Source organism: Lotus japonicus, chromosome 2 (assembly GCF_012489685.1).
Source record: "Lotus japonicus ecotype B-129 chromosome 2, LjGifu_v1.2".
Taxonomy (NCBI): Eukaryota; Viridiplantae; Streptophyta; class Magnoliopsida; order Fabales; family Fabaceae; genus Lotus; species Lotus japonicus.
In genome coordinates this window covers 70,471,941-70,487,255 of record NC_080042.1, presented here as the reverse complement: position 1 = coordinate 70,487,255, position 15,315 = coordinate 70,471,941, and the positions used below count along the sequence as shown (strand labels likewise).

General features: G+C 36.3%; 1 protein-coding gene across 2 annotated transcripts; it reads left to right on the top strand.

Moving 5' to 3' along the window:
* The first annotated feature begins 535 nt into the window (after nt 1-535).
* LOC130739196 (protein RST1) lies at nt 536-15,032 on the top strand. 2 transcript variants are annotated; one of them, XM_057591436.1, is made up of 25 exons: nt 536-975; nt 1,683-1,967; nt 2,107-2,190; nt 2,309-2,588; nt 3,109-3,359; nt 4,091-4,274; nt 4,369-4,556; nt 4,663-4,763; nt 5,317-5,392; nt 6,240-6,371; nt 6,452-6,533; nt 6,681-6,753; nt 7,127-7,286; nt 7,410-7,540; nt 7,629-7,720; nt 8,105-8,196; nt 8,269-8,484; nt 8,607-8,684; nt 9,047-9,229; nt 10,070-10,963; nt 11,053-11,349; nt 12,272-12,937; nt 13,133-13,283; nt 13,755-13,873; nt 14,248-15,032. In XM_057591436.1, the coding sequence occupies exons 1-25, from the start codon at nt 583-585 to the stop codon at nt 14,608-14,610; spliced, it is 5,571 nt and encodes a 1,856-aa protein (XP_057447419.1). In that variant the 5' UTR covers nt 536-582; the 3' UTR covers nt 14,611-15,032. The 2 variants fall into 2 exon arrangements, with proteins under 2 accessions (XP_057447419.1, XP_057447420.1); XM_057591437.1 differs by having other exon boundaries at nt 537-975; nt 2,312-2,588.
* Nucleotides 15,033-15,315: the final 283 nt, after the last annotated feature.

The window sequence follows — 15,315 nt, the reverse complement described above, 5'->3', positions numbered from 1 at the left end:
TTCTAGGATACCAAAACTTTAGCTTTGGAAAGTTGAACTTCTATAAGCATATTTGTTTCGTATTTTCAGAACTTAAACTTATGAAAGTTTAATTTTTGAAAGTGCGAACATATATATTTGAAAGTTCAAATTATAGAAAAAAAAATTTAACTTTTAAGAGCTATACAAAAACCCTAAAACGCCCTTAAGTGTCTTCGAACACTTTCTACACTTAAGGGCATTTCAATTTCAAATACATAATTATTTTAGGCGTGAAAATATCATTTGAATGGTGTGTTAATAAAAACTAAATAGAGGGTGAAGGGTCCAGATGTCGTGGATTCACCGTGATGATAATTCTTCTGCTGATTCACTTGCTCGTTCTTCCAAGCTAGAGACTCATATGTTGAAAGATTCTCTAGTCATCCCTTAGTTTGTTTCTTTGCCAGTTGTTAATTTCCCGATAAACAAAAAATAAAAGTTAAATAGAATTAAGAAGGAATTGCATCAAAATCAAAGTGAACAGTAGAATTTGGTCAGTTTCTGAACTAATATAAGATGTTTGTATGAGTGCCAGTTGAATTTTACAGTGTGAGAGTGAAGATGGAGTCATACGGTCCTCTTCTGGAGAAGACCCGGGTCCCCCAACCGGGTCTCCAAAAACTAGCCGTCATTTCCATCTTCTCGAAGCTCCGATCAGCGCCCAAGTACCTCGACCCGGAATCCGAACCCGGAAAGCGCGCCATTTCCGACTGCCTCACCTCCTCTTCCGCCATCGTCGTCGACCAGTCCGTCCGCCAGCTATGCCGCCTCGTCACCGACTCCGTCATCTCCGTCGCTCGTGGCTTGCTGGAGCTCCAGTCCGCACTCGAAGGATCCGACCCGAAGCTTGTGCCCGTTTTCGTGAAGGGGTTGGGCTTCCTTGTTCGCTTCGGTTTTCAGAAGAACAATGGCTCCTGGCGTTTCAATTCGATACAGACGCACCCTTTTGTTCAAGTAAGAACATGTTTGTTTGTGTGTGAACTTTGGAATTCTGAGGTTAATTTTTTATTTCACTTTCGTATTTACTGGTATATTAGGCCTGAAATGCCAAAAGATTGAAACTTGATTCGAATTGGCAAATGGGGTGTGTTTTTTTTGGGGGGAAGTTCACTAGAAAAATGACAAGGAATTTGGAGAAGAAGAAGTTACTTTCACAAACTATATGAGCTAAGACATTCTTTGTTATTGAGACAAGTTTGTCTGTTAAGCTAAGATCATGTGGGTCCTATTTCTTATTTGGTGGTACTTGCCATTTAGTTAGTGAGATGAAATGAATTTTGTTTAATAATAAAGAATGTGTTGATAACATTGTCTTAGAGAGATGTTGCTACTTGCTAGCTTTCTTCATTTGAGCTATGTGCACAAAATAGGCCATTTAGGAAAAATAGCTACTATGGGCCAGAAAATCTTCCTGGAAAAGAAGTTCACGACCCGTAGGCCCTCTACCTTCACGCGGCATTGCTCCGTCAGGCTTTTGCCCATTGCGGAAAATTCCCCACTGCTGCCTCCCTTAGGAGTGTATGAGTGGAAGTTTGTGCGAGTATTGTACTATTGTTACAAAAGCAAAATAAGAAAAAAATCATTGAACTTGGTGTACAAGTAAACTGTTGAGTCTTGAATGAGGTGAGCTGAGTTTTTATAACCCCTAAATTTTTTGGCAGGTGTTGTCGTGCCGGTCGGAAGTTCACGGTGAACTCTTGCAGCAAGTGTTGCTGTTTATGTTGCAGAATAAGCGGCTAGGAATTGTGCATGTTTGTGAATTTTTAAGGCCCTTACTGTATTTCTCGACCATAAAATTGTCAGTTTCGGAGTCATCCTCCTCTTCATTTGGGATGGAATTGATATCGTCTATGGTGTCATTCTGTTGCTCTTATCCGTATGATTCAATGCCGGTTTTTAAGCTGCTAATGGGATGCGTTAAGTACCTTCCTCACGAGACCTCTGAAGTAAGTGTTATTGTAAGAAGAAGCATTAGATATGTTGGGTCAAATCTGTTTTTGGTTCTGGTCATTATGTTTGATTACTGTGGTGAAATGTCGGATGGAATAATTATGTTATTGTTTTTTTCATTTTGAATCCTCACAGGACTACAGGAAATTAGTATTTGTTGTAGAAAATGTGGTGGAGGCATATATAGTGGTACTGAAATCTCTGGCAGGAGATAAATTGGTATGTGTATCCTCTGAGATATTTCATACTTAAATTTGCATTCACTACAGTCATGATGTTGCTTCCTTGATTGATGTTATTTGTTCCTTGCTCTCATGTGGTTCTTGATCTCTGTTAGCAGTTGATTACTGAGGCTCAACTATGTGCTGTTGAATTTCTGGGTACAATCCTTTCTCTGTTGGCATGTCTGCAGTGGAACCCGAGTGGTCATGAGCCCATATTTGAACTCTTTAGGCACTTGTTGTCTGTACAGAGAAATCTCGGGTTGCAATGGGAGCCTGGTTTGTCATCATCTATAATATCATTATTCACAATCCTTGTTCAATCAGAACTTGAACATGAACAAGTTTCTATATTGAAAGTCATTCTCTTACTCCTGAAGTGGAAATATGATAATGGTGAGTTTTCTATATCTATCCCGATTTTGGGATTCATGCATACATTCAAGTTGAATACATAGGAGCAGAAGTATAAGACTCTTTTACTAAAACTTTAACATCTATTTTTTGCATTTTTCTCTGATTTCTAAGTCAATCTATGTTATTGGCATCCATATTTCATAATTTCTTAATTTCTTTTGTGCATCAGCATATGTACATCAGCATTACCATCTGCTGTGTACATCAGCATCAGCATGTGCTGTATTATATCCTAATAATTTCTGAGGATACTTCTTTTGCATGCTATCTCTCTCTCTGTCTTATTGTGATGAACTCAGATCTTTACTCTTACCATCTTTCAGGAATCTGAATAACCTTATATAGCGTTTGACACAACATTATCTTCCTTGCAACATTTTTTTCCTGCTGTTATTTACTCTTGCTCAAATTTATAAAATAACCCATGAACTTATGCTTGTTTGATGCTCTCTTCAATGTCATCATTTTATAGTTTATTCACTATTAGTTACTGATGCAGATGATGCTATCAGCAGAACTATATCCTCTCCGTTTGAAGAGATTTTGTTTCTACTTCCTGTGGTCAGCCTCATGTCTTCTGCTTCCAAATCTGTGAAAGGACTGGCTACTGATTTACTTTTCCTCTTGGAGAAGCTCCTTGTCAAGATAATCGTGGCACCAAGACATAAACCAGTCATCGAGGGGGGAGTTCATTATCTTAGCACACCAGGAGTTATAGTTTTGAGACTTTTGCAACATCTGTGGTATCAGGTTTTGTCTGGCATCAGATTTATCCTGATTAAAAATTTAAAATGTTATACATATTATCTACGCCAATTTATTGATTTTTTAGGTGATATATTTATATGCTGTAGTCATGACTATAAAAAGGGCAGTAAAACAACAAGGTTTATAGCTGTCATATTAAAATCCTAAATCGAAAGTAGTCCTTATAAAGGTCTTGGGTTAGACTGTGCCCAAATTTTAAAATTGTAACAGACCCTTTACTGCACCTTGGACCTGAAATTCTGTCTTCATTGTGGGCCCTTGGCCGCCTTCATTGCAACCACCCCCAGATTTCCGATTCTGCCTTCATTGTGAGCCCTTAGCCGCCTTCGTTGTAATGACCCCCTTCATTGTAGGCTTCATAGCCGTTAGATTTACAAACTCTACATTCTAGATGTCCAATCCTGGGTGTGAGAAGGGTGTGTTAAGATTCCACATCGACTAGAGATATGGCCAAAATAGTCATTACAAAGGATTTGTCAAGATTAGGGTTTGCACACACACTCCATCCCCAACTGAGATTTCTCACTGATGCAAAAACAAAACCCTAATCTCACACTTTGAAGCAAAAAAAAAAAAAGGATTTGTCAATCCTCAACTTACGAGCTAGTTTTTGATACTGAGTTAGGCTAAGCCCAAATTTTAAGAATGACCAACTTTAGTTTTCTACCCAGCAATAATAGAATCTTAGGAATTCTATGCTTCTATTGTTTCAGGATGGAGAATCTTCTTCCGGGAGTTCCCTCTTGAATTTCACTATGAAGGGCATGAATGAAAGTGAAAATATGCCTAACCGACCAATGTCTTGGGTTTCTCATGTAAGAGGGTTCTGCTTGCCAGTTGTTGAACGGCGAAAATCTTCATTATCTCTCTTGCATTTTCAAGAAGTATTTTTAACGGGTATAACCCTTTAGCTTTTGGAAAAGGAGTTATTTTGGATAGTTGTGTTAAAGGATACAAGAGATTGATGCTATCTCAATGTCTTCCATTGCAGAGATGTCTTTGTTACTCAGTGCTGTTCTCAGTGTTTTATTGATACATCCATCAATAGGGGCTGCTGCTGTCGATTCTTTATCTTCCATTGCCATTATGGATCCCAGACTGGGTGTTTCTTTATTGCTAACAATTATGTTTTACAGTAATATATTCACAAGAAATGATGTCATATGCCATGATATGTTGGTAACTCTTCCCTTTTGTACTAGCTCTTTTTACCTGGCATTATCTTCTCTTTTGTCTCCATATGTAAGTAAGATATTATTCTCTTATTTCTAAACATTTGTTGCAGCTAAAAATTCTTGAAATGCTGCCATCACTTGCTTCACACTCAGCAATGATTCCACTTGTAGTTCAAACTATCTTGCCAATGCTTAATGGAGGTGCAAAAGTGTAGGTACTCTGCTAGAAGTATTTGTTTACCTTTTTTTTTAATTACTTTTGTGTCGGTATTGGCTTGTGGTATCTTGTTTTCATAACAAACATTGTACGATTATGTCCCTTTTCTAGCATCCTGACATTGAGTATCACTTAAAACAGTTTATTCAAGTGTTTGAACTCTGAGCTGCTATGGTATTTAGTTGGAAAAAGACTTAAAGGACCATAATGACATTAAAGCCAAGATTTATGTATAATTTTGTTATTCTCTTGTATTATTTTCAGATGTCTTACCGGTTGTAAATATTCCTTGTGAATGATATATCCCATTTGTATTTGTGCTCATAGATATAAAATGTTTCTCTTAGAAATCTGTAGATGTGGCTGTGTAGCCTGAATGTTCCTCTTCGCCTCATTAATTAAAGGATGTTTGTTTTTAAGATAACCAACTTATTTTGGTCCTCAAATGTCATTATGACCTTCCAACTAAAATTTGGCCCTCCTGTATTCTTAGAAATAGTGAATATCAATCCATTTCAGCTTTAAATGTTTTTCCTTGCAAATGCAGCTCATTACATGCCACAGCAACTCGATTACTGTGTCAAACCTGGGAGATCAATGATCGAGCCTTTGGGAGTTTGCAAGTAAGCTTTTCATCCCCCACTTTTCTGTACCTTCCCACATGTTATTTTAAGTGGGCATAAATATTTGAATGGTAATTGATTAAAGAAATGGAATTGTTAACTTAAATAATCAAACCTATAATTGTTTATAAGAGTTTTCTTTGAGGAAGATTGTACACATTGAATTAGTAGTTTAGTACCAATGCTCCGTTCTCCAACTCTTTATTATACCTATTGGGCCATTTCAAGAAATTGTTGATGCATGGAGGAGGACATATGTTGTTTTTAGATGTATTAAATAATTTAGTTTCTAGGCTTATTTGCTTCTTAGCTGACAATTGAAATCTGAGCCTGACAAAGCCTATATAATATATGACATATCCAAGCCCTGCTTTTGAATTTTGATTCAAAAAACTAGCTTGCGGAACTTAGTTATTTTCCTTAAAATCATGTGCAACGCTCTAATTTAAATTTTAAACGTTTTTTTGATATCTAGCCGGTAAGTTAGTAGAAGCAAGAACTATAGTTGCTTTTCAGCCAAAGATGATATAGCATACCTTTATTAACCATAGGAGTATTTTGTTAAACAATTCTTTACAAATGCAAACACACTTTTTTGCAGCTCTATACTTTCTTGTGAATCTGTACAAGGTCACATCAAAAGGTTTTGCCCAAATTTACTTATAATCTGACAGTGATAACTCTTGATTGTCCCATTTTATTTTTCTGAGTTATCCATGCAGTAAATTTCATTGTTGGGGTGCCAAATTGCTTGACTTTTTAATTTTTATGCAGTCCCTCGTTGTTTCTTCAAGGTCTTACTATATAAAAAAAATTCTAATTTATTTTATATTTTCTCCATATCTAGGGCGTCTTGCTCCCTAAAGGTTTTGCTGATTTCAAGTCAGAGAGAGCAATCTGTATCAGTATGGCTGCTTCCATTCGAGATGTTTGCCATAAAAACCCTGATAGGGGTGTTGACCTTATCTTGTCTGTTTCGGTATGCCTGGGTGTTTTCTTGTTTCTCTTTTAGCAGTGCATGCTTTTCTAAGAAATCTGTTTTTGTTTTGGAATAAACAGTCATGCATTGAAAGCCCAGATCCTGTAATTAAAACTCTCGGCTTGCAAAGCCTTGCCCACCTTTGTGAAGCAGATGTGATTGGTAATGGTGGTTACTTTTAAATTATGTATTTAACCGAATAATACTATACATAGTTAATGAAATGTTTTTTTGATGTTAGATTATGATTCGATTTTCTAAAGATGAAATTGAAGCATTCTGATGGGATATGCTGTCTCATTTGTTTAGATTTTTACACTGCATGGGATGTCATTGCAAAGCACGTGCAAGGTTACCACGATGATCCTGTTCTTGCACATAGGTAAGCATGTCTAGGCTCTTATCAGTTGCTTGTATGTTGTGGACATCAACTACAATGAAGGTGTCTGGTAACGTTTGTTTTAGAGATATAATAAGCATAATTTATGTCCTGAACTGAATATTTTAAATCCCTGGACTTTTGCATCCCAGCACTCATCAAGTGGCATTGCTATCTTTGGAGTTTTTTATTCTTGGCGATTTTGATTTTTTTTAATAAATATTGCTTTGGATATGTACATCTTCTTTTGGTTAATGACCTTTGCAGCTGAATAGTATTTTGATTGATTTTTTTTCCTTGATTAGTGCATAATTTCCAAATGTTAATTTTCCATCCTCTTACATATCCATAAAAGACACTTCTTGTCTTATGGCAGCGTTTTCCTTCTGCTAAGGTGGGGTGCAATGGACGCAGAAGCATACCTAGAAACATCAAAGAGCGTGCTGCAAATTATTTGGGATGTAGTTACCTCTAGTGTAGAGACAAAGTGGGCAAAAGCAAGAATTTCAGCCCTGGAGGCACTTACCCAATATGAAGTATATCCATAGATGCATGCCTTGCTCTGCATACATAAAATTTTTAATTTTTAATTTTTTGTGTGTAAAATAAGACAAGTAATTAACTCTTCATATGAATATTATGATGTTACTGATTTCCAGGTATCACATCTTGAAAAAAGCATTCCTGATTTTAAGAGAATGTATTTGGAGCTGTTCTTTTCTGAGACAAATCCCAAAGTACTGCAGGTTATGGAGGATTTTCTTGTCAAGATAATAACATATGAGCACATGTAACCATTATATTCTACAATCAATTTATTGATCTGCTGAATATGATAATATGACTAAATTTGATATTTTTCTGTCCATTTGCTTTAGTAATCGCCGAAGATTGGTCAAAGAAAAAAGAGTTGCAGGAAGTAAAATTGAAAAGTTGGTGGATGTATTTCCACAGGTTATATTCTCTTCAGGTATTGTATTATTGGCTGTCCATGGTTTTGTTTTTCAAGAATGCTTATGAGAAGAAATTCAGTTCTGATAGAATAAAAAAGCTTAAATTGAGTCTTTTATCTGCCATATCTCTTATTTAAGCTCATGTTTTGTTAATGCACAAAATGAAGAAAATTGAATTTGTTCAGATTTCTCTGTAATCTAAATGAAAATGAGTAGGTCTGGTTATATTTACAGGACAAGATGAATATCATAATATCATCTAAAAACTGAATGGTTCCTTCAATGGAATTGTGGAAACTCTGTCACCAATTATTTTTATCGAATTCTGTCTGGTTTAATGTATAAATTTGTTGTGTAATGGAATATGATGTCAGTGTCATGTGTGAGCATTCTATTTGCAGGAAAGATAAGTGAGGCTAGAGAATTACCTGGTGCAGCTCTATTATGTTTTTCTTTCACTCCTAAAAATGTGAATGAGCATCAAGCATCAAAAGTAAGTTATCTCTGGATTGCTTATATTCTCTTTGATTTGACTGCACCTTAAGCTGATAGTATAAGTATTCAGAGGCTAAGGGATGTCCATGCTGGGTATGAGAATGCTCTTGGGGAAATAGCTACTTCTCTTCAGCTCTCAAGAAGTATTTTGCTTGCACTTATGGCACTGCAATCATGGAAAGACTTCATGCATCGTTGGATGAAGGCTTACATTATGTCCTATGATGCTAAGGCACAACTGAGTGTCCTGGATAAAACTTCTAAAGCTGCTAGTGCTATTTTAAAGGTTAAGTTTGGTGTTTTGTCATTACAATATCCTTTTTTTCTCATTAATCAGTTATCTGAAATTACTGTGCAAGTTTATATCATATCTCATGTAGGTTGTTTTGTTATATGCTTTTCATCCAGAGTATGATCGCAATGGCTGATGAGGCTATACCTCGAGCTGCTGAAAACATTGCACTGGCTATTGGTGCACTCTGTGAGGTGAGAAGCTTTTCCATGGATGCATTTTGCACCCATTTTTAATTTTCGTAGGTTCTGATTAACCATCATCTGTGCTACATTCAACATGTAAGACATTGTTGGTATAGAGGAACATGTACTTCAATGGGTATTAACCATGTTTTATGTGAACAATTTTGCAATAAGAATAATCTTGGAAGTAGTTCTGCCTCAGAATATTATGTATCCTCCAATATGATATCTGTTGCAGTAATCAATATCTATGGTTTCTTGAGTTATACTTAACTTAAAGGTTGTCAAATTAGTTAGTCAACTCGAATATTCTGGTTAGTAATGTATCTTTTGTAATTGATTTTTATGATCCCTGGCGATAACTTTGTCAGGTTTTACCTCCATCTGTTCACACTGTTAAATCTGCTGCTTCAAAATTTCTTTTGGAGTGGTTGCTCCAACATGAACATGAACACCGCCAATGGTCTGCTGCGATCTCTCTTGGGTTAATCTCAAGTTGCCTTCATGTAACTGACCATAAACAGAGATATCATAACATCACGGGACTTCTTGAGGTATTTTTGTTCTGTCTTTTTTTGTTTGTGTGCATGTCTATTGTCTCTTTGTATTTTGAGATCAAGATTATCTTCTTTCTATTCTCTGTTTCTATTTAAAAATCTGCTATCCGAACTAGTTTGAAGAAAAGATTTCAAAGATGAAAGTATTGTACTGTCTTAGGGGTGAGGATTGCTCTAACCTTTATAAGAACTTATTTAGCCATATATCTAGTCAATGTGGGACCTTAACACACACCCTTCACGCCCCGGTTGGACATCTGGAGCATGAAGTTTGCAGGGCTGGATATCTGCAAGTGACCCATTTATGGGTGACCCAATAAACGGATCTAAGATAGGCTTTGATAACATCTTAGAATTTGGGTTAGGCCTAACTCTACCCTAAAAGCTAGCTTCGGGTGAGGATTTCTCTACTATTTATAAGAACTTAATTTGCCCTATCTCTAGTGAATGTGGGACATTAACACAATGTTTATGAAATTCTTGCAACATTTTAGATTAAATGAAACAGTTTACACCACCTTCCCCCTTTCCTTAGCTTTTATTAGTCAAGTCAATCATTTTTGGAGATATAAATTCAGATCTCTCTAGGACTATATTAATGTTGTAGCATACTTAGTTTCCAATTACCTTTGTGTTAGGGTAATGGTGAAGGAAAATGAAGAGAGTCATTATGTACTCATGCACGGTGCACCCACGCACTGAGAAGCTAAAACATGAATTTTCAAATGGCTCCTGTCATTTTATTTACTTATATATTTCAATTTGGGTTCAATTTTGAGAGGAGCACGCTGATAAGGTTATCTAGCACTTTATTTCACTGATAATGTGATCTTTCAGGTTCTTTTTGTTAGCAGAAGCTCCCTTGTAAAAGGAGCATGTGGTGTTGGATTGGGATATTCATGCCAAGATCTTCTTACTAGGGTTGAAGCTGCTGATGAATCCACTATTGAAAAGGAGACAGAAAAGGTTCCAGAGTCTCAGTTATTAGGAAGAATTGTTGGGGCCTTGGCTTCAATGATACATGAGAGAACTCGATGTTCTTCTGATGTTTTGGGCAGTCTATGTTCACGCTTTCCACTTGATAATGATGTGAATGCTGAAGCATATGAACTGTCTTCTGAGGATAGTGAAAACTTGGAAGAGGATATATGGGGTGTTGCTGGACTTGTTTTTGGTTTATCCTCCTCCATTAGTGCAATATACAGAGCTGGCGAGTTAGAGGCTGTTATCAAGATAAAAAACTTGGTAATATCATGGCTTCCATTTGTGAATTCACGAGCTCAAGGTATTAGTTTGCAGGGGGAAGACTCTGAGACTGTTTTAGCTCTAGGATCCTGTATTGCACTTCCCACTATAGTGGCTTTTTGCCAGAGAATGGAGTTGATAGATGATATTGAGTTGGACCAAATTGTTGGAGGCTTTAAAGAGTTGATTTCTCAGTTAATTTCTGTAAAAAAGTCTGGCATTTTGCACCATAGTTTGCTGATGGCATCATGCACTGGAGCAGGGACAGTACTTTCTTGTGTATTGAATGAAGGTGTTCATGCTATCGAGGTTGAACAAATTAAGTGTTTACTGGAACTGTTCAGGAAATGTTACTCAAATCCTTTCCCTTTTCTTGTCCATCTCGGTGGTATGCTAGGAGTTGTTAATGTTATGGGAGCAGGTGCAGGGATTTTGGTTCATATGAATTTTCCAAATTATGCTAGGCAATCTGGTTATCAAAAGAAGGTAATTTACCTTATTATAAAATTGGTAAAATCTATCTCTCCATTTTTTGTTTGGTTTCATATTTGAATATCTTGCCATGTAAACAACAGGAGTCTTCTTCTGTCATGGGCCCTCTCCTGCAAAGTTCTGTCTTTGAACCATACTTGACATCACTGGTCCAAGAGATGTTTCTTGTGGCACAAAATTCTGATAACCATCAGCTACAACAGTTCGCTTCCTGGGTACTTGCGTTCCTACGAAATCATTTGTGGTCCAAGGAACCTTTGGCAGTTGATGGTGATAGGAACGTAGCTGGAACTAATTCAAAATCTGTTTCTCAAGGATTTGCTGAGGACAATGTGGTTTTAAAACTCAGCTTATGGCTTATGGATTTCAAATACACTGAGGTAGGTCTCTTGCCCATTTCTTTATCGTTGAGTGAATATATATATATATATATATATATATATATATATATATATATATATATATATATATTCTTTCATTTTCTATTATCTGTCTGTTTCTCTCTCCCTCTGTAGCTCATTTATTCTGTGTAGTTTACCTTCCTTTTCTTGATCGTGTCTGTTTCTGTGCAATTGAATTTCTAAGTTGATGTTTACATTTTATTTTTGAATTATCTAAAAAGATTTATTTTCATGTATGGGAGTTGGAAAACAAGCTAACTACACAAGCATGTTATGTAATTCTGTTAATCATTCACACGGGGCTCTGAAGTTCAGTTTCTTTAAAAATCATATGGCACATCAAATTAGTAGTTAAGTTCATTCCTAAGTAATATGTTTAAAGATGAATAATTTCATCTCCATCCTTTTTGATATGTACTAACCACTTTAACATCATTGAATGCCAATCATTAGTGTTGTTATTTGTTATAACTTATAACTACCAAAAGTTTTTTTTTTTGTTATTATAAAAATGATTAACCCTGTCAAAGTTATCATCATTGTCATTATTATTTTCCTTGGTGGTGTTTGGATTGGGGTCTTTTAATGAACTTAATGTCACATTTTTCTATTGCATGTGTTTTTGGCAACATCTCTGCTTAAGTAACAAAGTAATCTTTTGCTTTTGGTTATTCTATGAAATCCATCTTTTACATGGTCTTGTGCCTTAGTGCTACACGAAGCTATATACAATATGATAATGACTTCTGATTCTCCTAATCAACTGTATTCTAGGTTTTGGTAGGGATAGTTGTATTTGACAGACTTCCAACATTTTCATCCTATACTTAACAAGTTATTACATGAAATAAATATTATTTTTTATTAGTCTCTAATTGTTCTCATATTTTGTCTTATCCAGATACAGCCAGGTACTGCTGCACAAGCCAGCACAGTCGTTGCTATATTAAGGTGCCTTTCTAGAGCTCCCAGGTTACCAAACTTGGATTGGGGGGCAATTATTAGGCGTTGTATGAGATATGAGGCCAAGGTTGCTGAATTGTTACCAGAAGATTCTTCTCGTGAGAAAGGATCTTTAAGGGAGGAAAGCGTAGTGTTTGCAATAGCTCATGCGAATCAATTTGATTCACTGTTAACTTTTCTCGATGAGCTATCTGACTATTCCAGATTCAAGACACTTGAAATAAACCTGCAGTCTTGTTTGCTAATTCATCTAGCGGACCTTGTTAAAGTATTCTCAAGCTCCAGGCTGGAGAAGCTATTCGTTGATGTGAGTAATCACTTGTCTTCATTTACATCACATGAAGAGTCAGGCACCAACCAGAAAAGCTTGTTGTGTATTTCATGCTGGAAGGGTCTCTTTGAGTGCCTAGATGAAGTTTCTGTGGACACTTCTGGCCACATATCCCATGCTGAGAAGTGCATGGAGGTTCTATTTACTTTATTGCCACCTGTACACTCTTCTGGCACTATAGTGTCTGGGGTCGGAAATGCTGTAGATGAATGGTCTGAGGCTATAAGATGCTTAGGGAAGACTCCACATAGCTGGTTATTGGACTTCCTAAAGGTATGCATAAATTAGATTGCATCTCTTCATCTGCTTTTCCCCTTTCAAACACTATTTTGAAATGTTGATGTTTTGCTGCTTACCTTAAGTTCATCCTCCTTGGCACTGATTCAAATTTTTTCAGGCGAAGCTTATTTAGTTAGATACAAAATGCCTGTTAAGACCTTCAACCTAATCGCTCATTTGTAAGCACAGGTTTCGCATGAGGAATTTTCCCAAAGTGCTGACCATTCCGTTGAAGTCCAGAAGAAGGTTTGCGCTAAGATCAAGCTAGTAAAGACCGGTTCTCTTCCACTGATTGAACTCGGAAAAATGAAATCCTACCTATTGAACTCCAAATCACAAGGTTAGTGTTACAGTGGTTTTGCGCACACGAACTCAGATTGATTGGGCTGAATTGAATTATAATTTCTATTCATTCCGTTGATGATAAGTACTAGTAAAATACAACAGAATGGAGAAGTAAAGTGTGTTGTATTGCAAGTTACAGGTCTGAATCAATGAAATCAGATCTAGACATGTTAAAGTGTATAATGTAGACGACCAATTCAAGCCCAAACTTCCCATCTAACCTCTAATTACACTTCCCCTGCGAATATCTTTCCTTCTCTCCAACTGGCACACATGCTCCCCTGCCCACACAATCATTTATCACCCTCTTGATTTCGTGCATCGCACCCCTTTCCCATCCTCACATACACTTCAGATATAGTGCTTTCTGGCCACATCAGTTGAAAACTGTTGGGAGCTTGGAAGCATATTAAGCTGGAAATGCTATGCATATCAAATGTCAATGCTAAAGATTTAGTTTTTACAGGTCTCTGGGATGTGCTCTTTGAAGTTGTGGCGGCTTTACACCCTGCAGAGACAACTGTCAAAAGACAGTGGCTTATTGATGCTCTTGAAATTAGCTGTGTATCCAGTTTTCCTTCCACGGTAGGAACTCTATTGATATCTTATTTACAACTTGTAGGGTAGTAATTATCATGAAGATCTTGCATGCCACATTTCGAAAAGAAAATCTGTAAGAATCAATAATTTAGTACATGTTAAATGGTTGATATTTCCATTTATTGGAAAAGCATATGGATACATCAATTTTGAGACATTTTGATTGAAAACAAAATTATCTTTGTTTACTGTGAAATTTTAGAGCTTGTTGTGCATAATCAAACTGAAATTTCAGTTATGTCATCTTATAGAAAGTATTGTTTTTGGTGTATGATTGATTTACACTAGTATGGAAAGTTGAATTTGTTATGGTGCTTACTCGCGTAAGAAATATATTCATCTCCTTCCTTATTCTGCAGGCACTGCAGTTTATTGGTCTGCTATCTGCTGCCTGCTGCAAATATATGCCCTTAATGATTGTGAACCAACAACTCGTACTGAATGATCTACCAGTCACCCTTGTGTCTCTTCTAGCAGACCGAAGCTGGAATGTTGTTGCAGAAACTGTTGTTTCCCATCTCTTTTCATCAACAGAACGCATATATGACTGGACTACAAAGATAACAGATGGCTCTTACGTTCCAGATTCACAACCCATTGATGAAACTGAGAATCATATGGCTGATTTTCTACTAAAAGTGATGCATCATACTTGTGTATTATTGAAAGGCCACTTGCCATTAGATAAACAGCTTAGGCTCGCAAACATGGTTATTTATTGAGTTGAAGATACAGGATGACAATAAGAAGCCTGTTCTTATAATCATTTGACCAAAGGAATACCAACTCCATGCCATAATAGCATGGTGTTTTTGGGAATTGTGCTTTGCTATTCAGGGAATATGGACAATTCTTTGTGAATTAAGAGGGCACAAAGTGTTGAGCAGAAGCCAACATTGTGGGAAGTCTCTGCTGGGTGCCAAAGCATGTAGCTGTGCACATATTTTTGATTGTAGGGTGCATTAAAATTCAGCAAAAGCCGAAGCATGTTGTAGCTTCTTTTCTTCCTATACAAGCCTGTTGTAAAGTAGTGACATTCTTGGGGTTGCTTGCAAAGATATGTAATGCATGATTGCATGTCCATTACTACAAATTTGTCAAATCGGTATATTGTGTTATAAAATCTTGATTTTGAAGTTCAGAAGATGCTTCCACTAAAATGCCAACTGTTAATATATAATTTACATATATTTTCTCTCTTTTTTTTTTTGAAATTGTACTTCATAAAATATATGATCTAGTCATTTTAGTTTAGGGTTGTATGTGTTTTTATTGGAAAATATATTTTCTTATGAGCTAGTTAAGTAATTTCCTTTTTTTGTAATAAATATTGGATTCAATGAGTAATGCATCATCAATATAAACATTTTTTTACACAAACATCCAATGATGGACCCACAAATTAGAAAATAAGTTTTTTATTTAAT